The following is a 24,166-nucleotide window of genomic DNA, read 5'->3' as shown; positions in this document are numbered from 1 at the left end:
GAGAATTTTATGCACTACTGCTGGTATCTGGTGATGTGTAAAATTCCTGTTTTTCTGATAGCTGGTCTTTCAGAACGTGACAATAATTACAATCACATGTACACAGATCCAGAAAAAAATGATTTGAAAACTTAAGTCTTGTATGACTTAAGCAATAGATTCTGCTTTTAGATTGATACTATCTTTTTAAAAGTCTGTGTTTGCATTAAGCTTTTAATTTAAAGGATACTTTAAAAGATGATCTTTAAGGATTTTTTTTTAAAGTATCAGGAATACAAAATGTTTCTCCTTTCCCTTTTCAATGATAATCTTTTTAATGTCGTTTTCAAGATGTTGGTCTAAATCCTTCTGCTAATCCCAATTAGAGTAGAATCCATTGCTGAACTGGCCTGTTACTTCCATTTATCTCCTCCATGAAGAGCCATTTGCTCAGTATTACATCTAAGCCATTACATCCTCCCACCCTGAGGCCTTACCATTCAGCAACAGTCCAACACACAGATTAATATGTAAATCACTTCCTCCCAACCAAGGGTCACACAGTATATATACCTCACATATCTCTATGCCACCACCCTCTAAAGATGCCAGCCACAGATATAGGTGAAATGTCAAGAATAAATTCTTCTAGAACACAGCTACATAGCCTGAAAAACCCACAAAAAACTATCTCAGGGGTGAAACAGACCGCCCTATTGCGCTGACTTGGGAGCATCGTCACAGCAGGGTGTTTAGATGCCGCACATTCTGATGCTGCCACCAAGACGGTCTCTCGCTACATGCCCAACCACATGGCAGGCAGCTTTGCAACAATATGTCAGCACGGGCGTTTACACGCTGCACACCACAGGAATTCCACAAAGCCAAGGTGGCAGCAGAAAAGCCAGCTTTTTGCTGCCAAAAATCTGGGTTGGGGGCATGGTATGCAGTTCCCACGGCCCCAATCCAGCGTTCAAAGGGGTGGCATCAAGCCGCTCCTTCAGGGCTGTCTGTTTTGGCCCTGAGCCACTGTTTATCACTTTGAAAACAACCAAGAACTGGAAGCTAGCAACAAATCCTGACTTCCGGCTCTGGCTGCTTAGAAAACAAGGAGACTCAGTTCAGAAGTATCACTGAATTTATGCTTTTTGGTTAGTGGCTGGTATTTTACCTACTTTGAATGGCAGGAAGAACCAAGCGCAAGCAGTTGGACAGTGTGCACCAAAATATCTTTCCTGAATGATAGGGCAAAATTATCCACATAACGTGCAAGTACAGCCTCTAAGCTTGTGACATAGCTGACATACTTTAGATTTTTGTTTGCTTTGCAAGTGATTAACAGTTTGTTTAAAGAAATAAATCTTTTAGGAACATGTTCCTTCTGTAGTCACTGAAATAATATACCAAGTAGGACATGCCAGCACAAATGATGTTAACATAAGAAATAAATACAGCGATCTGAATAGAATGTGAATGTGATCAACAGGAAATTGTCTGCCAATCCTTGAATAATGTAAGATTTTTTTTTTCTGGTTTTGTTTGGAAATACATACAAAAATGTACAGAACATCCTGCTACTTAATGCTGACCCATACTCCATCACTTATGATTTAAATGGTATCTTACACTCTGAAATGCTAGGCCTGAAACTAGATGGCTTGCTGTTTGCCTTGTTATATTGTAGCGCACATGAAAATGACAGCCATCAGAATTTGGCATGTCACACCATTGTATGCTGTGTTTATATATCTTAAAATTGTAAAAATTGACAATTGGCTAAAGAGAAAAATTCAGTGTGTAAACAATTAAGGGCTTTTTATCACCTAAGCTCATGATGCTTGGATATTTGGTGTTAAGCTCTGTTGAAACCAGTAGGACTTAGGGCATATCAGTGTTGGATGTCATTGTGGTGTGGGCTGGTTCATTGCTTCTGCAGCATATTTACTTCTCACTGTGCATGTATTCTGTTTAGGCTTATTTCTTGTGTCTGCATTGACTGGGCATGTTTTCCCATTTTTGTCTTCTTCCTCTCAAAACCTGTTAGGAATAAAACAGTATATTTTGGAGCATATATTGGTTTAACATCAATGATGATATTGTTACCATCAGGCTTTTTTTGCCTTCTCTCCCTGCATTTTTTGGTGTTGAGTTTCTCAGCCCTTAGGAGCTGGTTTTTAGGGTGAAGAGGAGCTGCAGAACTAAGAGGGGTTTGAGTTCCTCCCAGTTGACCTAATGCAGTGGTTCTTAAATGGTGGGGCAGGACACCCCCCCGGGGGGGGGAGAAAAAATTCTCAAAAGGGGGACAATAAAAATAATAATAATAATAATAATAATAATAATTTTATTCCGCCTCTTCCGATTGAGGCGGATAACAACAAAGAAAATACAATATACAACAATAAAAACAACAAGCCCCACAAAACCCTGACCCAACCCTCCCTCCCAACTATAAAATTAAACAGTAAAAAAAAATGTTTAAAAAGTACATAACAATACATCAAAGTTAAAAACAAATCACAAATAATAAAAATAATAAAAGGGGGTTCAATTGGTTCTAGACATTATCAGTCGGGGAAGGCCTGCTGGAAAAGAAAGGTTTTTGTCGCCTTTTTAAAAGCCTCGAGTGAGGATAATTGGCGAATCTCTTCCAGCAGGTCATTCCAAGTTTTTGGAGCGGTGACAAAAAAGGACCTCCGGGAGGTCACCGCCAGTCTGGTCTTTCTAGATTGTAAAAGGTTTTTCCCAGAGGGTCGGAGTGTACGGGAAGGATTGTATGGGAAGAAGCGTTCTTTCAAGTAGACTGGACCCAGGCCATGTAGGGCTTTATAGGTGATAACCAACACCTTGTACTGTGTCTGGAAGCTAATAGGTAGCCATTGTAGTGATGAGACGTGGAGGCTCTGATCCCTTCCTCCGCCTCTTCCACCTCCTCCTCAACATTTTATGTGTAAATTTTGTACATAAGCTAGATATGGAATTTACTTAAATAAAACTGTTCTAATTTGAATAACATTCCTTATAAAATGTTAAAATATTAATATACATGAATGTGTGAATGGAAATGCACACTTGTCTCTTGCTAACTGTAGGGGAATCCATTCAAGGTAACGGGCAGGTCAGGGCAGCTGTGGAGCTAAGATACTCCAGTCTTTCCCCTGTAGTATCCTGGCCGATGCAGACAAGGCTTTAGAAAGATGTGGTCCTTCAGATATCCTGCACTCAGGCAATGTGGGGCTTTATAAACCAGCTCTTTAAATTGGGTCCAGAAATTGAGTGGTAGCCATTGGAGCTTTTGCCACAAGGGAGTTGTGTGTTTCCTGGTGCCTGCTCCATTTAATCTGGCTGCAAGTATTTTGGCCAACTTAGGCCCGTTACAGACTGCCCAAAAGGGGCGGTCTTGGGCCGCTGCCAGTTACAGCACGGAGGAGCCGCAGCAGCCAAACCACGCGACTCCTCTGCGCTGCAAAAAAGGAGTGCAGAAATCGCACTCCTTCCAGCAACCCGGAAGAGCCGCCGCAAGTGCCAAAGCGTGCACTTGCGACAGCTCTTCCGGGTTTAGACGTCTGGACGCTGTGCGTCCGTTACGTCAAGATGGCCGCGCCCGTCTGTATAGGGCGCCGCCATCTTGCCGTACGGAATACGCGCAAGGGGCAAGGTGCGTCCGGAAGCACCGCCCCTCACGCGTATTCCTGGCGCAATGACGGCGCCGCTTAGGCCCGTCTGTAAGGCGCCTAAGTTTCTGAGCACTTCTCCAAACCAACCTCTTGGATCCATGAGGAAGATATAAATTCAGTCAGTCAATAAAATAGAACATATAACAAGACGGGACATTCCCAGAACAGGTTCAGCCGGGGCACTAGCTTTAACAATACAAATGTACTCCTGGCTACTGTAAGAATCTGGACTTCCAGGCTCAGGGCTGTTTCCAGGAGTATACTTAAACTGTAAACCTGCATCTTCAGGGGAGTGTTAATCCCATTCAGCACAAACTGAATTCCTATTCTCTCATCCACCTTTTGATTGTCCTTTCAATCCATTTCCTCAGGTGTACTGAGTACTCAGGTGACCCTTGAAGGTGCTACTAGATTCATTGTCCTACCCCTGTTTCCTTTTTATGCTGTAACAGATGCAGTTATCTTTGGAAAATGTTGAATGAGTAAAGTCAAGAAAACCACTAAAACTTAATAAAGCAGATAAACAGTAATAAGAATCCGAGTCACTACAGTATTCTTTTAAAACAACAGTAGAGTTGAAATAACTCATGGTCAAAATGGTTTCCTAAAAAGGAAGGTTTTTGCCATATAAGAAATCAACCATAAAGAAGGGGTCAGGTAGGGTTCCTGTATGAGGTAGTTCCATAGCTTAGACACAGCCAGAAATAGTTCAAATATAGGAAGGAGTTATAAATGGGCCTTGGACTTTAAAATGCTTTGTCTCTGGCCACATGGCCAGAAGGAGCATTGGCCTGTCTGCATAGATATCCCCCTTTACTGCGAACACTATCACTTACATCTTGACAAAATGCAGACCTGTGACTAACATCATCAATTCTTTTTTCCTGTATTATTTTTAGCACCTTTGCCTGATGCAATAGTCAGTGGAGCTTTGAAAGATACAACATATATTTTATACATTTTGGTTGGCCCAGTAAAGGTATCATTGTTTTGTGGATTTGGGGGTCTTGCTGTGCTTTGCTATATGGCCAACACAGCTGCCCCGGATATGTTTCCTGGAAGTAGGCCTCTGTTGATAATCTTAGGAGGCATATAGACACACATGGAGAGAAGCAGTCTTTTCAGATAACAAACACCTGGATTTATGTATAAGTTAAGCACATTGCAGTTTAGGACCTCGGATTACAAAGGGACTCTTATGTATTAGGTTTTACATAATTACTAGAATAATACATATTATAAGAATAGTGTTATAGGGTTGTGAAACTCAGCTTAGTTAGAGATTCACTATATGTTCATTCTGCTTTGCCTTCCAGTATTCGGGTCCTAAACTGGAAATGTCTTTAAAGGCCATAGCTAATTTTTGAATTAACACAAAAGCAAATTACAATGCAGTAAAGTTGGGTGTCACATGCTTCAAATAAATAGTAATGATTTGCAACCCAGCTGTTACATTCTGGACTTTGCTTTCTAAATACCCTTGTGTATTTTATCTGCTACTGTTTTGTATTTGTTTTATTTAATTTACAGTTTTTAACTTTTTTAAAAAAGCTACCTTGAATAGTTCAGTGAAATATATGCAAAGAAAGTAGATTTTATTTGTTTCATTCTATGCAAAAATACACTTAAACTGTATAGCCCTAAGCAACATCTTGTACTACAGAAGGGATAGTTCAGAGAAGACATGAAGGGTGGTGGCTACTGTTACTGATTTGACTGCTAGTAGGTTCCATCACCACAATCAACATGCTACACACATAAACACCTTTTGCCTTGGAGTTTGCACCTAGAAGTTCAACTAGTATTCTTCAGAGGGTTGGATTTAACATGTGATCTTACATAGCTAATCATTATTGTACAGTAAGCCCTTCTTATACACGGATTTTTTATACATGGATTCAAGCATCCACGGTTTGAGAATGTTAAAAAAAAAGAATACATTTCAAATATTAAACCTTGATTTTCCATTTTTTATAAGGGACACCATTTTGCTATGTCATTATATTTAATGGGACTTGAGCATACATGGATTTTGTTATACACAGGGGCTCTTGGAACCAAACCCCAGCGTATAACAAGGGTCCACTGTACAGCATTCAGCACTGCAGGTTATATATTACCATGTGTTGTTTATGAGTGATTTCTCCCCCCCCCCCCCCAATAGATTCTGGACAACTAGAGCAGCAACTTGAAGAAGCCAGTTCTGCAAGACGAGAATTAGAAGATGCTGCCAGGCAATTCAAAAATTTTGAGAAGCAAATCAAAGCACTAAAGCAAGAGAGGGATGATCTTAATAAGGTAAAAAGATGTCGGGTATGTGCTTTTATTTAAAAAATAACATGTGTCCCTTTCACTTGTAGAACCTTTCTGCTGAGCTTACTGTGTTAACAATTATGAGAGAGATAGAAATGTACATAAGCCTGTTTACATTGTGAGTATATTTTCTGAAGTTGCCATTACTGAAAATATTACAAGCATTGTGATACATGATTTATTCATAATTGTAAACAGTTTACAGTCATGAATCAATCATATATCACAAAGCTTGTAATATTTTCAATAATGGCCATTTCAGAAAATATATTCCTTAGATCAATGATGGTGAACCTTTTCGGGGCCGAGTGCCCAAACTGCAACCCAAACCCCACTTATTTATTGCAAAGTGCCATGTCCCTCTGGCTTTCTCGTAACAAACTTTGGCAAACTCTGTGCTGGGGCGATGGCACATGTGCCCACAGAGAGGGCTCTGAGTGCCACCCCTGGCACGCGTGCCATAGGTTCGCCATCACTGCCTTAGATAGAAGACATTTTTGGCTAAAGGTTAGGTTGTTCATTATAGGACAAATAATTTACGAATTATGCCAGAATGAAGAAATGATGTAAATTCTGAAATAGTGAGAAGACATGATACACATATCCTAGAGGTATTGCATCCTAGAGGTCTCTCTAAAAAGGCCCAGGGAGGGATGAGAAAAATGTACAGATTCGGTAATTACTGATGGAAGGAGCAATGAGACTGAGTTACACTAGATTTTTAGATTAATTTACAGCTAACTTGCATCTTTTTTAAAGATTAGTTACAACAGTTATAGGGTTGTCATAAGTTGGAAATGACCCAAAGGCACACAACAACAATAACAAGTTACAATAAAGAAATAGAAACTATCTATAGTTTTAGTGTCAGGGACAGAGCACTCTTTGATTGGGGACTCAGAACCTCTGTACATTTGGGATGGTCTGCTCCAGGAGGCTGATGGATCCAAATGGATACCTGACAGCTCTTGGGATTTTCCTGACACCTTGACAGGCAATTCTGTTGAAGCCTTGGTTGACCTCTGGAATGGGAAAATGGCTAAATGTTGTTGATAGAAAAGCAACAACAACAACAACATTTAAAAGTGCCCTGAAGTGATTCCTATTTGTTGCTATCCCCACCTGTGTGGCCCTTCAGGGGTGAGGAGGTGCAGAAAATAGCTGGTCAGTGGCTTTGCATCTTTGCCAAACCTGCAGTAGAGACTGAAGACAGGTCCTGAAAGCAAATCCTAGTTTCTATAACCAACCCTTACTAGCTGTCAATTAGACAAGATGGGAGCATAGAGACAAAAGAAAGGTAAGCTGCAAACAAATAATGGACTTTTCTGATGCGTGTATATAATAGGAAAGTAAAGTATGATCCAAAAACCACAAAACAGTGATACCTTTAGTCAAAGCTTTGAAAGCTTGAAACATGTTTAATGTGCATTTTTGTTGGTCCAATAAAGGTACCACTGTTTTGTGGATTTTGGATGATACTGTACTTTGCTATATGACTACCCCTGGATATATAGTGGAACCTCGCCATATGCGGGGGATCCGTTCCTGATCCCGCCGCGTATGACGATTTCCGCCTATGCTTGAGCCCCATTGTAAACAATGGGGCTCGTGCACAGAGGTGCGCCAGGCGCAATGGGCGCGCGCGCGGCGCAACAAGCGCACACACCCATTCAACTGAATGGGACGCGACGCCCCTTCTGACCCACGCACGCACCGCGGCTTGAGCACGTATGCTCAAGGCCGCGTATGGCGCGCCCGCCTATGGCGAGGTTCCACTGTATAATAGATAGGAGTCATATTTGGTTTATGAGGTTGTAGTGAGTTCCAGTATTTCCATGGAAATTTGTTTTCTTGTTAAAATACAGGATGTCTTATTTGAAGGTGGGGAATAGTCATTAATATATATTCACATAAATAGGAACCTTGAATATCCACTGAGTTACAGAAATCTAAAATATAAAATGTTGTCATCCTTTGTTTTTGACTGTAGGAACTGCTTGAAGCAAGTGAAAAATTAAAGACTCAAACCAAAGAGCTGAAAGATGCACACAGTCAGAGGAAACTGGCCATGCAGGAATTCTCTGAGATGAATGGACGACTTACTGACTTGCATTCACAAAAACAGAAACTTACCCGTCAAGTCAGAGATAAGGAAGAAGAAATGGAAGTGGTGATGCAAAAAGTGGAAAGCTTGAAGCAAGAGCTGCGTAGAACAGACAGATTGAAAAAGGAAGTAAGTTACCTTGGGGATAGAGACTACTGGAAACCGTTTACTCTGAGTCAATTAACTGACATGTAGTAAGATTTGGTGAATATCTACTATATGGTTGCAATTTTCTACACTTTTTAAACTTCAAAAGTGTGGTACATTTTCTGTATAAGTAAAACCTGCAATGCAATTTTAGGCTGCATCAATAAAAGTATAGTGTCTAGATCAAGAGAAGTAATAGTGCCACTGTATTCTGCTTTGGTCAGGCCACACCTGGAATATTGTGTCCAGTTCTGGGCACCATGATTCAAAAAGGACGTTGAGAAACTGGAGCGTGTCCAAAGGAAGGTGACTAAAATGATGAAGGGTCTGGAAACCATGCCCTATGCGGAATTACTTAGGGAGCTGGGGATGTTTAGCCTGGAGAAGAGAAGGTTAAGAGGAGATATGATAGCTCTGTTTAAATATTTGAAGGGATGCCATATTGAGGAGGGAACAAGCTTGTTTTCTGCTGCTTCAGAGAACAGGACCCAGAACAATGGATGCAAGGTACAGGAAAAGCGACTCCACCTCAACATTAGGAGGAACTTCCTGACAGTAAGGGCTGTTTGACAGTGGAACACACTCCCTCGGAGAGTGGTGGAGTCTCCCTCCTTGGAGGTTTTTAAGCAGAGGCTGGATGGCCATCTGTTGGGGATGCTTTGATTGAGATTTCCTGCATGGCAGGGAGTTGGACTGGATGGCCCTTGTGGTTTCTTCCAACTCTACGATTCTATGATTTGGGGGGGGGGGGGGGGCTTTTTTTAAAGAATGTCTTATTTGGTTGGAGATCAGCTAAATGAAACATGGAGAAACAGCCCAGATAGTGTAATGTACATCCTAAGTAAACTTAATGGAGGGAAGACACTGCTGCTCAATTAGTATGCTCCTTTGACAATTTAGTTTTAAACAAACACAGAAAGAGCAAAGGATAAGGCCTTAAATCCAATTGTTAGTTCCAGTTCAAGTAGACATTGAATCAATGGCGCTTACACAAGTGTTTACCTAAGAAATTCTCATTGATTCATTAGGTCTAGTCTAACTGGCAGTAACAATTAGTTTTAAGCTAACTAATCCCTCTTATGTGTTATGTATGGGACGTGGTGGCTCAGCGGTTAAGACACTGACTCTGATGATTACAAGATCGGCAGTTTGAGACCCAAGCACCATGCTCCCATCACTAGTCCTAGCTGCTGCCATCCTAGCAGTTTGAAAGCATGCAAATACAAATAGATAAATAGGGACCACTTTGGTGGGAAGGTAACAGCATTCTGTGCGTTCACATTAGCCACATGATTACTGAATCGTCTTTGACAATGCTGGCTCTTTGGCTTAGTAATGGAGATGAGCACTGCCTCCTACAGTCAGACACAACTGACAACCTTGTCAAAGGGGAAACTTTTACCTTTTAAATCCCCTTTTAAAATCCAATTTTTGTGTTATAGTGAAGAAGCTGCCTTCAGTCCCAGCCTTGGGGAAAGGTTGGGGTTTAAACAAAGTGGTTGGTTGGTTGGTTGTACCAGAAATTAAGATTAATTGCAGCTTCTAGTGAAAATAGTTAGTGTAGGATATTACTACATGCAAAATGCATCTGGTAAAGTTGGCTGGAATTTACAAAAGCTTATGCTGGGAATTTCTTTTTCTCAGTTAAGATGCTGCACGATCCCTTTCTATCTTTTTATGCTGTGTCTCTGAATGATTCATCCTAAAATGTTTGCTTGCATGAAATTGAAGGTTAATAACCTTCAAGTAAAATCTTTAAGATGCAGTCAAGTTGCCTACTTACCTGGAAGTAAGACCCACTGAATCAAGAAAACTTTTTTTGAGTCAATGTGTATAGAATTGCGCTGTTAGTATATACTTCTAAGGCTTCTTATGTAAGTTTGACACTTGTGAGACATTCACATCAGTGTGCATCTGGATTAGGGTACACATTACATTTGATTTTGTGTAAGTAGACTGGTCACAGTTAAGGACATGATACTGATGTGAGGGTTTTTTTCTGATGTAGTATTAAGAAAAAATAGAGTTTGAAAGGTGATTACAATTTTAAACATTATTTTTTGTAGCTGGAAGTTCATGCCGAAGCTGCAGCTGCTGAGGCATCGAAGGACAGGAAATTGCGTGAGCGAAGTGAACAGTATTCTAAACAGCTGGAAAATGAGTTAGAAGGACTAAAGGTTAGTCTTGATTTCACCATTTTCAAATAGCCTGATAGATCTGAAAAGTAACTGTTGACACAAGGCAAACAGGATGCAGGTCAGTATATCGTATACCCTTAGCATAGTCTGATTCCTGTAGAAAATGACAATAATGGGATGGTTGGACAATCCTAATAATATTTTAGGTGTTTTGTATTGTTTTTTAATTTAATATTCTGGTTCCCAAATGTCATTATAGTGAGCTGAGTATCAAGTACTTTTCAGGGTAACTGGAACAATCGTAATCCATGTAGATGAAGAGGGTAGTACAGTGTAGCAATGTACCTCCTGGAGCAGAACAATGTTTTTAATATAAGAAATTAAGTGAGCTTTTGATTTTTAAAGAATAAAAAATTGTAAATTCTGTACTTAGAATACTGAAACAGCAGAAGTTAATAAAGGTTTTAATATTGTGTCCATTTATCTAAGGAAATGAGCCCCATTGAAAATATTGGGTCTGGCCTCTGAATAAACATGCTTAAAGGGTAAGGGCTCATGGAGTATTGAGTAACCCATGTCTTGGGGCAGTAGAGAACATTAGAGCAGGCTGCTATTTTAGTTTGACATTACTCTTGAAACAGCTAAAGACCTGAACTTCAAAAAAATCACTTCCTAAGATTATAACTCACAGAATTTCCCAGGTAGCATGCAGTTAATTCACATGCAGTATTGCAATCAGTTGTACTTTCATATTTTTCCTTTTTTAAAAAATTAAATTTTATTTATTAATTTTGACAATCAATCCAACTTTTCCAAACATAAAAAACTGAGAATCAATCGACTATTACAATCAAATCTATCCAAAACACATACCTATTACCACACTCAAACCTTCCTACACCCCCCATTCTTCAACCTTCTTATCTCTTTTCTCCCTTATACCACCCTTCTCTCTTTGTCTACTCCTTTCACTTATTACTTTTTTCCTTATACCTTCTTAAGCCTTGCTCCTACCTTCTTCACTTACTCCTACCTTCTATCACATTCACATATCTGCATTCCATCTTATCTTATCTAATCTATCACTAACAGAATTTTATCTTCAATTTTCTTTCGTACTGTAATCACTTCCATCCTCTCTAATATTTTTCCATTTTCAGTTTATCCCTTTTATAAAACAACTTTAAATATTTTCAGTACACCTACTATCTTCACTTTCTAAGTCATATTGAACTATTATCTATAATTTAACATTTAATCCTTGAGCATTGACCTCACTACGAATACAACTACATACTGCTATTTAATCAGCTATTTCCAAATAATCCTAAATCTTAATCAAATTCTTAATCTTTTACCATTACACTCCCCCCATTGCTTCTTCAAATATTCAAAAACCAGTTGCTAATCATTCTCAAATTTATCTGTTAATTTACCCTTTAAAATTTGTGTCAGTTTATCCATTTCTGTTATCTCCAACAGTTTCATTTACCATTCTTCTAAACTTGGGATGTCCTTCAGTTTCCATTTTTCTGCAAATAATATTCTTGCCATAGCAGTCATATAAAATAACATTTTTCCGTGCTTTCTTTCTAATTCATTTTTGAACATTCCTAGAAGAAAGCTTTCTGGTCTTAATTGTAATTCTATACGTAATATTTTACAAATTGTCTGTTGAATTAATTTCCAGTATTTTTGGCATGTTTACAATTCCAGTAGCAATGTATATACGTCCCGACTGCTTTCCCACATTTCCAACACTTATTATTTTTATTTTTGTATATTTTAGCCAATTTTTCCAGGGTAAGGTGCCAACGATAAAACATTTTATACCAATGATAAAATGATACCCATTTTCTTTTATAGCTTGTGATGCTGTATATCTTATTCCCTTTATCCACATCCAAATACTTTCATATTGTTTCTATATGCAGCATCAATTATTCCTAAATTTGTGTTTTCATACTTTTTGCAGCTTATAAAAGCTAATTTTGATATGTCCTTTTTTTAAATAGCAGAAGCAAATTGGTCGCACCCCAGGGGTGAGCACCACAGAACATCAGCAAGAGATCACCAAATTAAAAGCTGACTTGGAAAAGAAAAATGTATTTTATGAAGAGGAGCTCTCTAAACGAGAAGTAATACATTCTAATGAAATAAAAAATCTGAAGAAAGAACTGCGTGATGCGGAGAGCCAACAGCTTGCCCTCAAGAAAGAGATTCTAATCTTGAAAGATAAGCTAGAAAAGACAAGGAGAGAAAGGTATGCACAACTCAGTTATCTTACCACTGATATACCTGTCCATTTGCAAAACTCATTTTGAACTGATTTTTCTGCACATTTTCAGCAAAACAGATATTATATTTGCAAATATGGTTAAATGGTACAATACATATGCTTGGCTGAGCCAGATCATTTAATTTTAATTCTCTTTAAGAAAATAAAAAAAACTTTTTGATCTTCTGCCAGTAGTTAAAGTTGCAGTCCTAAGCATGGAAACAAGAACTGTTACTGGGTCATCTCAATAATCACATTGAAGATTGAGGTTTAAGTAATTAAAACTGATTATCTTGAGTACATGTTTTGCACTATTATTTATTTATTTATTTATTTATATAGCACCATCACTGTACATGGTGCTTTATAAATAAAATAACAACAACAGTTTCCTACCCTCAGGTTTACAATCTAATTAAGACGTGGAAAGAGGTTAGCAGTGTAGGAAGGGAATAAGTCCAGGAAGGCATCTAGCAAATGCTACCTCTTCTTATCTCTCTTAGAAGCCAGGGCAGTAGCATTTGGGATAGAGAGAGGACCTTTCATCTAGTCCTAGGCAAGATGGAGCAGTGCCTGCCTCTTGTTCTCTCCCTCTGAGGCCAGGACAGTGGCAGCTGGAATGGTGGAGGGCCTTTCATCTGCTTCTGCAGTTAAAGTGTAAGCATTGTGCATTGGTATGATGGGACAGTGTTCAGAAGCAGAACATGTAACTTCAGCCCTTTATTTCTTACACATAGTTATTTTCTGTTTTTTCCCTTCTGTCTTTATCTCGTACACTGATGTTTTTCAAGTTTTCTCAAGATATCCTCACAGGTCATGTGAGATGGTGAAACTCTTCTAGTTCCTTGGCTGATGAATTGAAGACAGATCTACCTGGGCCAATACTCTGTCTTTACTAGTTCTGTAGTCGACTACCAGGAATCATTGCTAAACATGCACTAATTCACGTAATGGTATGGGTCAGGTCCAGAATCTGCCTTGCATAATTAGAGGGGCTCTTTTCATCTGTTGAGGAGGCAGCAATTTTCACTGAAACCTCCTTCACTTTGTAGATCCGTATGACATTCTACACCTGCGCTATAGATTGGGTGGACTTACTAGTAAATGGGTGGGGAAGCAGTGTGTGTGGAAGAAGAGGTAATCAGTAGAGATGTTCTGCTCCCATTTTTGGCTGGCAAATTTCTGAACAGAATTCTGCTTAGAAAATAAACTGAATCTAATCACATTTATGTTCATTCTGTGCACTTAAATAGCATATACACTCAGTTGCATAAATAGATACTACATATAATCTCCTTGGATGGACATTTAAATGGTAACTTTAACATTCCCACAGTCAGTCTAAATAGCTTTCTCTATGGTTATGCTAGCAGAAGGTGATGGGAGTTGTAGTCCATACATTTGGAAGAAGTAAGAAATAACAATGAGAAAGGGAAAGCTAGATTGAAACTTACATAGATGGCTTGGATATGATAATTTGAATCAGGAGTAGGCTATTATCACTGTAGAGAAATGCCTGCATCCACATAACAGTGAAAACTATTTAATGAAACAGCACTATGTTCATAGAGAAATAATCCTCCATTCATTTTTGTGTTTCATAAACATATGAATGGATCTGCTGTAACCATGGGATATTAAGTAATAATGGTGGAGGAAAATGAAGCACCTTTGGATTTAATACAGAATCAAGCTGAATTTCTGGAAAAGATGAAATGTACTTTAGTATTAACAATCTGGAAACCATAAAATAAACAATTTTCAGTGCCATATGTTGATACTATGAGTGCAGTAAAATGATTTTATTGACAATATTCTTTATACACAAGTGGTAAAGTCATGAATGCACCATGTATACCAGTTCCAACAAAGGAAAAAATGACAAATTTATGCCATATATGTACTTGATAAAGACATCTTGGTCGGGGTGGCGGGGGGCTGCTTAATCCCTTGGCAGCAAATAACTCTCTTCCTTGCTTACTTAAACCCTATACAAAGGTTTTCTGCTTTTGCATAATAGAGGCCAGCAGTGTGCCAGCTCATCTTGCCTATACATTAAGGATTATTTTAAAATAGAGATTTATGTTCATTAAGTTGATCTCAGCAGATGCTGTTATCCCAGAAGCATCTAGATCAGCTCTACATAAATTGCATAGTACTCAGGCCACTCCTGAAAGCTGCTTTGATTCCATCACCCCTTTGCATGCGGATAATTGATGCCTTCATGAAGTGTAATATACCAGTCCCTTAAATGTACTGAGTAGCTGTGATAGTAGCTTGTACCAGTCTAGCTATCTACCCTTTCTGCATCTATATAATTAAAATCTTGTGAAGCTTTTAAATTACTTTTAAAGAATTTGTATTGCCTATTCTGAATGTGTTTACAATGCATTACCCTACTGCTGTCTACCATTTTATTTCTATTCATAGTTGCTATTACACTGTAATCATTCAGTTTATACTTGTATATTTAATGTTGTTGCTATTTTTAAGCACCATCATGGCCATTGTAAAAGTTGAGAGGAAGGCAAAGAAAAAGTTAGGGAAGCACACAAGGTAAAAATACTAGAAAGAATCATTATGAGTAACAGGAACAACCCTCCATAGTATCCTCCCAATGGTAGGCGAACACTTTATTGTTCCTATAGACCTTTTCCCTACAGAACTGCTTACAGGGATAGGACTTTTATTAATGTAATGTATCTTTTACCAAGTAAACTCCAGGATAAGATGATTCAAGACAGAACATGAGAGAGGGACAGAACACAAACAGGGAGCTAAAGGGGCAGAACAAAGGGCAAGTGCAAATAGATATGTAGTCAAGGGCACAATAGGCTTATGGGAAGCCATAGGAAGCCATGCAGCAGACACATTTAAAAATGAAAAAAGGTCCAAGGCTGTGCTACACATGTTACAGGTACATGGAATGTGAGAAGAATGAGTCAAGGGAAACCTGCCACACTGAAAATGGAAATGGGAATATATAAACCTAGCATACTAGGAGTGAGCAAGCTAAAATGGGCAGGAATTTTAAGTTGGATAACTACATAGTGTTCTACTCAGGAAATGAAAGAAGGAGAAAGAAAAGAGTAGCATTAATAGTGAGTAAAGACATAGCAAAATCACTCAAAGGATATAATGTAAAGTCCTAGCAAATCATATCAATAAGGCTTCAGAGAAAAATCATTGAACGCTACAATAAACCAAGTATGTGTGTCAACCACAGACGCAGAAGAAGGAGACATTGAGAATTTCTACGAGTCCAGGACAAAATTGACAACACACCAAAACAAGACTGCTTAGCAATCACAAGAGATTGGAACGCCAAAGTAGGAAGCAGAGCATAATAAAAGGCAGTAGGGAGATTTGGACTCAGGTCAAGAAACAAGGCAGGAGATAAGAGTTTTGCGAGTCCAACAATAAATATCATCAGCACAGAACAATACACATGCAAATCACTCCTGCATTCCCAGGCTCACACAGTATATATAGACCCACTTTTTCCAGGCAAACATTCTCTGAAGATGCCAGCCACAGATGCTGGTGAAATGTCAGGAAGAAAATCTTCTAGAACATGGCCACACAGCCCAAAAAACCCACAAAAAACCAATAAATACCTTCCTCATACAACCAGAGGGGAGACTGTATACATGGACTGTTGGGGTATGTAGATTCATGGTTCTAACATACACACATGCAGAAGACTTGCACATAGGCAGAAACGCCGGGAGAAGGTCTCTGTGTGAAGCTCAGCTCCAAGCTGCAAGGAACGAGAAGAACTATGGACAGCGGAATGCATAAAGACTTATTGGCGGGTTACAAACCGCCATAAAGTACGCGCTCCGCGCGTACTAGGGTTAGGAAGGGCCGTATTAGGGTTAGGAAGGTTCTTACCTTCCTGACGGCCCTTCCTCCCAGTACGCGCGGAGCGCGTACTTTTTGCGGTGCCCATCCACATGGGCGCCGCCATGTTGACGTACTGGACGCTGTGCGTCCAGACGTGTCGCGGCGGAAGTGACGTCGCGAGGGCGCACTCCACCCCTCGCGGCGCCACTTCCGCGTTCAAAAAAGGAGCGGCATTTCGCTGCTCCTTTTTTGCTGCGCAGGGAAGCCTCGCGGTCTGGCAGCTGGGGCTTCCCTGCGCAGAGAATGGCGGCGGCGGGAAAACGGCCCCTTGAGGGCCGTTTGTATCCCGCCACTATCTTTCTGCGGCCAAAAAGAAGGAGAAGAAACAATGGATGGCAGAGGAAATGCTTCAAGCATTTAAAGAAAGAAGAGAAGCAAAACTAAAGGGAAACAGAAACAAAATCAGAACTATGAATGCTTCTGTTCAAACATTAGTGCACAAGGTCAAAGAGAATTGCTATACCAATCAATTCCATGAAATAGAAGCTGATAACAAAAAAGAAAGAACAAGACACTCCTTCCACAAAATCTGGGAAGTCATAAGAGAATTTTAAATGAAGAGTAAGGATGCTTTATGATCAGAAGAGGAATGTAATATACAACTACAATGATTTTTTTAAAAAAAGATGGAAGCAATATACAGAAGAGTTTTATAAAAATGTGAAATGATGGATCACACATGAAGATGAAACCCAACTTTTAAAAGGAGATGTGAGAGCAGCACTCAAAGCAGTTGGGAAGAATAAATCATCAGGAGAAGACAACATACCAGTAGAACTACTACAATTCACAGGGACAAAATCCAGTTCAGTTCTAACTAAAATCTGACCCACAGATTGCAATCAATCAATATACATTCCCATCTACAAAAAAAAGGAAAAACAAAAACAGAAGATTGCTGTAATTTCAGAATCATTGCACTAATTTCCCATGCAAACAATTATTTCAGAGGTGTGTTCTTCTGTTGTAAATACATTTTTCACTAGCACCATTTCCGAAGAACATCTAAAACTAGATATTCTTACTTTGACAAAATATCAGCCACATATAGATTTAATGTAATTTCATTTTCCCTGATTTTGTGATACATGTAGCCTGGTCTTGTATGTGCTGACTCAGGGACAAGTTTCGCTAAGTTCAAGCAGATAGTCTCTGGATTGTGCATAGTACACTGCACCCTTCCCATCTGCAGAGGTTCAGTTCTCGGTTGGGGGCACAGATGAAAAAAAAACATGCATGCTGAAGCCCCATTATAGTCATCGGGCAGCAGTGTGCACATCGGTATGGCCATGTGCACCTGCCTCTATTGACAATAATAGGGCAGGACAATGATGTGAATCTGCAGATAGCTAGTCCACCAATATGGCAGGGCCACTCTGTTGTAGCTTGAAATGTGTTAAACTCAGCACTGGTCTTTGTATGATGTCTTCTACAGTTTTTGAGCCAGCAAGTGGAAGAAGTGAGATGTGAAGTGTTTAAGCAGCTGAGCTTGAAACACAACACAACTTTCTATTTGACTTAAGTCCCAAAAGTGTATTTTGCTTCCATTAATTGTCCTTTACTTTTGGTAGCATTTTGAACTACCAATTTATTTTAACCCCTGGTTTTTCCCTGTGTACCATTCATTCTTCAAGAGCATTGTTTCTTTTTGTAAGCCTGTTTCTACTGGAGCCTCACCAGAGGCTATTCAGTATATTAGATCTCTGGAGCTTACCACCAAAGCAGTCAGCTTAAGCCTCACATCACTTTCCCCCCATTGTCTCACAAATGCAAAGTAAAAGATAATTCTAGACAAGCTGTGAATGCAGCAAACTGTACTAGAAGGAGAAAAAGCACTAAATGCACAGAAATGAAACAAAAATGTAATTAGATGCTTAATTAAAGAGTCTTGATCTTTTGTCTGAGAAGTTAGATTTAAACCCATGTCTCTCACATAGCTGTGAGACCCATTATCCATTCCTCTGACAGTTAATGCTTTAATCTTTTTGGCTTTTCCCCAGATTGTTCATCATATGCATGGAATCTGTTAGTTGGGGGGGAGGGATAGGTGGTGTTGGATTACAGAATTAGAGTTTAAACAGCAGTGATTAATATGTGACATTGTTAGAATGAAGTGTTATGGTTCACATTATGCCTAGCAACACACAAATTCATAGCTGTGTCTGATACTGATTTTTCTGTGTATCAAAGTCTGATCAAGATAGTAAATGGGTTTCTGTTAGGAACAGGATAGTTGTACAAGAAATACTCTTACAGAGTTTCATTATAACTGTCCAGTGGTTGCAGTTGAACATTTCTGGGTGGCTTAATTGTGAGGATTTCTTGGCCATAGTGAAGTGAATGGGATGAGACTGACTTCCTGACTGCCTTCTCCCAGTTCTCTCTTCTCTGGGTAACCATTACATTAGCAATAGACTTTACCACAGTTAAATAATATGGTGATTAGAGGTATGATGATGAGAAAATTTCTAAGGATGTATACACTGAAAATTATTTTTATATCAAAACCGTCTGCTCTAACTCTTTATACAGCTTTAATTTAGGGCCTGTACAGACAGGCGAAAATAAAGCTGCTTCGGGTCACTTTGGAGGTATGCTGTTTAAATGATGCATGCATCCTAAGAGTCCAGAAGCCATGCCAAAACCATGCTCCAGTCCTTAGGAATGGAGCATGGCTTTGTTGCAGCTTCCGGACTCTTAGGAAGCATGTATAATTTAAATAACATACTTCCAAAGTGACCTGAAGCAGCTTTATTTTCGCCTGTCTGTATGGGGCCTTAGATACTTAAGGGGTAGGATTTGCCACTCCTGAAACTATTTAATCATTAGTGGTTCTTTGCAGGGCCTTTATGTCAGGAACACAGTGAGAGGTGTGTTAGAAAACAAATAGCGGCTTGAAAGTGACATCTACAAATAGGGGGAAGTTGGTGGAGTGGGGCTTCCCCATCTCCTCCAGGTTCCTCTGAAAAACATTTTTTCCACTACTACCCCTTGGCCTCATTTCTCACAACTGAGGACAATCCCCTATTTTCCTGCATTGAGAGGAAGGAATTCTTATGCTGGTCTTGCTCCTCCCACACACTTCAAAGGCAGAACATCTTTCAAATGTCAACCATCCTAACTAGCCCTTCTGCAGTTCCATCGTGCCTTTCAGCAATATGGACAGGCCTTCACTTGGCTCTGTCCCTGCTTCTCTTGATTGTACAGAGGTATCTACTCTTTCTTTTCCCAGTCCTTCTCTCTAGCATGCAGCAGTGCATATGGCTAGAACAGGAGTATAAGGAATAGTGTATAAGTCTCCTGGAAAAATGATGTACTCTTATGAAATTTTCCAAGTTGTTGCTCATAGTTGTTAATGATGCTGCTAGTTAGAATTTGTATGGCTCAAGTTATTATTATTATTATTATTATTATTATTATTATTATTTACGTAGTTATTTATTTAGCTCTGTAGATTTGCACAGCGCTGTACATAAAAACAACAAATATAAAAGAGTAAACCTGCCTATGGCGTACAATCTAAGAAATGATAGGATAATACAAATAAAACACATAGCAATACAGGAAATAGTTCAATAAAACAGGCAACAAAAAGAACATCAGATAGCAAGTGACAATCACGCAATGTCTGGGAACACTTCTCTAAACAGGATGGTCTTCAACTCCGTTTTGAAGCTGGTTAAAGAAGTGATGGCCCTTGCTCGCAAGGGAAGAAGGTTCCAGGAGTGAGAGGCAGCAAGTGAAAAGGGGCGAATCCTAGATGGGGCAGAGGAAATCCTGGGCTGGGACAGCTGACTTTGACTACCAGAACGGAGGGCCCTAGTGGGAAGGTGAGGAGAAAGAAGGTCTGATAAATAAGGGTGGGGGGGCAGCCCATGGAGGGCTTTAAACGTCGCCAGCAGGAGCTTGTACTGAATACAGAAAGGGAGGGGGAGCCAGTGAAGGGATGCCAACAAAGGAGAGATGTGGTCAGAGCAGTGGGCAGATGTGATGATGCGTGCAGCTGAATGCTGGACAGAAATTAAAGGACGGAGGTGAGAAGGAGGAAGCCCAGCCAGGAGGATGTTACAGTAATCAAGTCGTGAGACCACTAGGGCACGGACCAGAATCTTGGCAGTAGAGGTGGAAGATATGGTCGGATTTTGGCGATGTTGTATAAAAAGAATCTACAAGCCTTGGCTGTGGTCTGGATCTGAGGGATACACGACAGAGAAGAATCAAAGATAAAACCAAGACTGTGGGCTTGCTGTACTGGTTGAATAGAAATGTTGTCCACAGAAACAGAAAAGGAGTGTTGAAGGGTGGACTTAGGAGGAAAGACAAGAAGCTCCATCTTGGACATGTTGAGCTTCAAACACCGATGGCGCATCCACTGCAAGACAGCTGTGAGACAAGTTAAAGCAGATTGGCATGTGGATGATTCAGGCACTGAGGTTTGTTATAATTAGACCTATTTTATTAACTTAACGGGAATCTTTGTGCATAGAAGCTTTGCAGATCCTGGCACCATATATGGCAACTCTTCCTTTTATATTGGCTGGCCTTCAGAATTACAGATGGTTATAAAAATGAATAAGCATATTGAATCAGAAAGTTTATCCTAAGCTGCAAATAACTAGGATTTGTAAGCAAGGGTTGGTGACTTCCAGGAACTCCAAGCCTCCTTAATTTATTTTGAAATCAGTTGTGTACCAAAATATGATTGATTTCAATGAAACCTGGGCAGGCTTAACTTTCACTGGTTCACTCCCACTATGTTTTATTTTGATATTTCATGAGTGTCAGAAGTTAAAGATTATCAAATGTAATGTAGCTATAAATTAAAAGGTCAAATAGCTGTTAACTTGAAGCTATATTTGAAAAAGGTAATTTGTATATTACTGAAACAAAGCACATTTTCTTGTCACCTCTCCTCCTCCTCTTCCTCCTCATCTAATTATAGCCTGCCTTTCTCTCAAAATGTTCATTAAAAGTATAAATATAAATGTTATTTAAAAAACAAATAATTTATAAAATTAAAAACATTAAGAACATATTCATTAAAAGACCACATATAAACCTTAAAAACAGCGCCACACTGCATTAAAAGCCCATGTCAGTTAGTTTCTGAAAATCTGATGGAATTTTAAAAAAATAACCCTAGACAAGGCAGATAATCATGTTATTCCTGTTGTAGCGGATGTGTCTATTGCTGTATATTAATGTACTAGCTGTACCCAGCTATGCATTGCTGTGGCTCAGTCTAGTTAAATAGAAAAGAAAGAAAAGAGAAAGCGCACATTTCTAAAATATTTAATTTCACAATGCTTGTGGGCATACAATGTTTTTGTTGTTCCATTGTCTGTGTAGTCTGGTTTTCCGACTCTACAGCACGCAACATATAATTGTCCATGTGAGAAGCAATCCGTGTCTAGATCTAAACCACACATTTCTAAAGATTGGCTGTGAGCTTTGTTGATGGTGATTGCAAATGCCAGTCAAATTGGGAATTGCAATATCTTGAATTGAAATGGCATATCAATTGGGGAATAATAATAATAATAATAATAATAATAATACAATTTTATTTGTGTTTCTCCGCCTCTCCCGATGGATCGAAGCGGGGTTACAGGCTACTAAAATCAGAATACATACAACAATCTTATAAAATACGAAGAATAAATATAACATCAATAGCTTATCAAACCATCAGACATCCAAGGGCAAGGGCAGAATATCGTTGTCAGACAGGCAGATTGGTTATCACTCCTCTGGGGGAAAGCTTGGTGAAAAAGCACGGTTTTAAGTCTCTTTTTAAATGTTTCCAAGGGGGTTGTGAGACGGAGCTGATCAGGAAGACTAGTCTACAACCTCGGGGCCTTTATTGTAAAGGCCTTTTGAGATGAGGAAACATATTTGGAAGATGGTGTGTCCAATAAATTCTTACCAGATATTCTAAGTGTGCGGGGCAGATCATATGGGGAGATCATATGGGGAGATGCGGTCCCTCAAGTAACTCAGGCCCAAGCCATGTATGTTGCTGTTAAAAACAGATGGTGCTGGTTTTAAAAAAAGGCGTATGTTTACCTGTCACAGGTGTGACATCTATATATATAAAACATATTAGCCATATAAGAACATGCGTGTATTCGAATGAAACGTTGTGTCAAAATTTCAAAGCAATCGGTGAAGAACTTTTGGAGATTTAAGATTTTGAACAAATGAACATTTACATTTTTATTTATATAGAAGATGTCAGAGTTACTGTCAGTCCTTAATGTTCTACAAGAATTCTGTTGAAACATGTATGTGGTTTCCCTTACACAGAAAGACTATTCCATAACTTCCCTATGTTCCATGTATACTAATGTTGATTATATTTTATGTTTTTCCTTAGTCAAAGTGAAAGAGAGGAGTTTGAAACAGAGTTCAGACAAAAATATGAACGGGAAAAAATTCTGCTGACTGAAGAGAACAAAAAGCTTTCCATTGAGCTTGATAAGGTGGGTATTGTGTAGGCAAAATTGAAATACCAAACCAAACTACTGAGACTCACTAATGGAGCATAATTAGGGGATGCAACCTATGTTTTTTTTTTTTTTAAAGCAGCATCAGCCTCTCAACATGGAATTCCATTCAGAAGTTATTTAGCTCTTTTTGTTGATTTTGCCTCAAGCATACTCCTCCTGTAAAAATTCATGATTCTTAAGGCAGGATTTGACAGATAGGTGAACTACATAATAGAAAATAAAATTTCAGAAATGTATAATGTCTAACTCAAGGGTGGGCATCTGTACTAGAGTGAAGGACAGTTTCCATCCTGTGCCCCTCCCAACAGTCTTTGCCTATGTCTGAAATAATGCTAAAGCAAAATGAGAATTGAGGTTTTTCTCTCCTGTTTTGTCCAGGAGAGAGATTTGTCCAACAAGAAGGGATGCAGAAATCAACTTCCAGCACTTGCTGACAGGAGGGTGGGAGGGTAAAGTGTTCTGAGTTTAAGCTTATGGACCAAACTCACTTTTTATAACCCCTATAGAGTGTTTGAAAGTATTTGAGGACAAAAAATGTCACCCATGGTCCACATGTCTCCCACTACTTCTGTAAAGGGTTCTCCCTGTTCCCATGTAGCCATTTAACTTATTTAACATATATGCTTGATAAAATAAAACAAGAAGTTAATGTAAATGTTTTAATACAGATATACAGTTGCCTCTCCTAACTTGCGGATGTGAGATCTGCGGCCTTGATTAAACACGGAGGGGTGACCTCTGCTATTTGCAGTGGCGTGTGCACCCACACCGTACACACATGGGTGTGCCCCATTCATGCCTATGGGGTTTGAATATGCACAAGCATCCATTTTGGGGGGGGGGGGGTTCCGGAATAGATCTCCCGCAAAAACGGAGGGTCAACTGTATAGACTAAAAATTGATTAAGATAAAGCAATTGATGACATGTAAAAATCCTCTTACTACAAGAAATAAATTTTGCAGAGAGAGAATATATTATATATGGAACATGCACAATTAATGACTCTCTCTTCTGAAAGAAAGATCTACAGATGCATAAACAATGACCACAAGAGGAAAATTTGGTCACCAGGTTACATTAATATATTTGGGAAGATTAATACTGCTTTTAAACGTAT

At 39.2% G+C, this 24,166-nt stretch overlaps 1 protein-coding gene across 1 annotated transcript in view; it reads left to right on the top strand.

Moving 5' to 3' along the window:
• The window catches only part of CDC42BPA (CDC42 binding protein kinase alpha), a 261,009-nt gene that overhangs the window by 151,939 nt on the left and 84,904 nt on the right, over nucleotides 1-24,166 (top strand). Inside the window, exons 9-13 of the mRNA XM_042445935.1 lie at nucleotides 5,818-5,951; nucleotides 7,957-8,199; nucleotides 10,284-10,394; nucleotides 12,371-12,618; nucleotides 22,916-23,021. Of these exons, the coding sequence (XP_042301869.1) occupies nucleotides 5,818-5,951; nucleotides 7,957-8,199; nucleotides 10,284-10,394; nucleotides 12,371-12,618; nucleotides 22,916-23,021 (842 nt within the window). The remainder of the gene's footprint in view (nucleotides 1-5,817; nucleotides 5,952-7,956; nucleotides 8,200-10,283; nucleotides 10,395-12,370; nucleotides 12,619-22,915; nucleotides 23,022-24,166) is intronic.

Source organism: Sceloporus undulatus, chromosome 1 (genome assembly GCF_019175285.1).
Source record: "Sceloporus undulatus isolate JIND9_A2432 ecotype Alabama chromosome 1, SceUnd_v1.1, whole genome shotgun sequence".
NCBI classification, from domain to species: domain Eukaryota; kingdom Metazoa; phylum Chordata; class Lepidosauria; order Squamata; family Phrynosomatidae; genus Sceloporus; species Sceloporus undulatus.
Note: the sequence above shows the minus strand (reverse complement) of the source record. Positions and strands in the feature narration are given on the sequence as shown.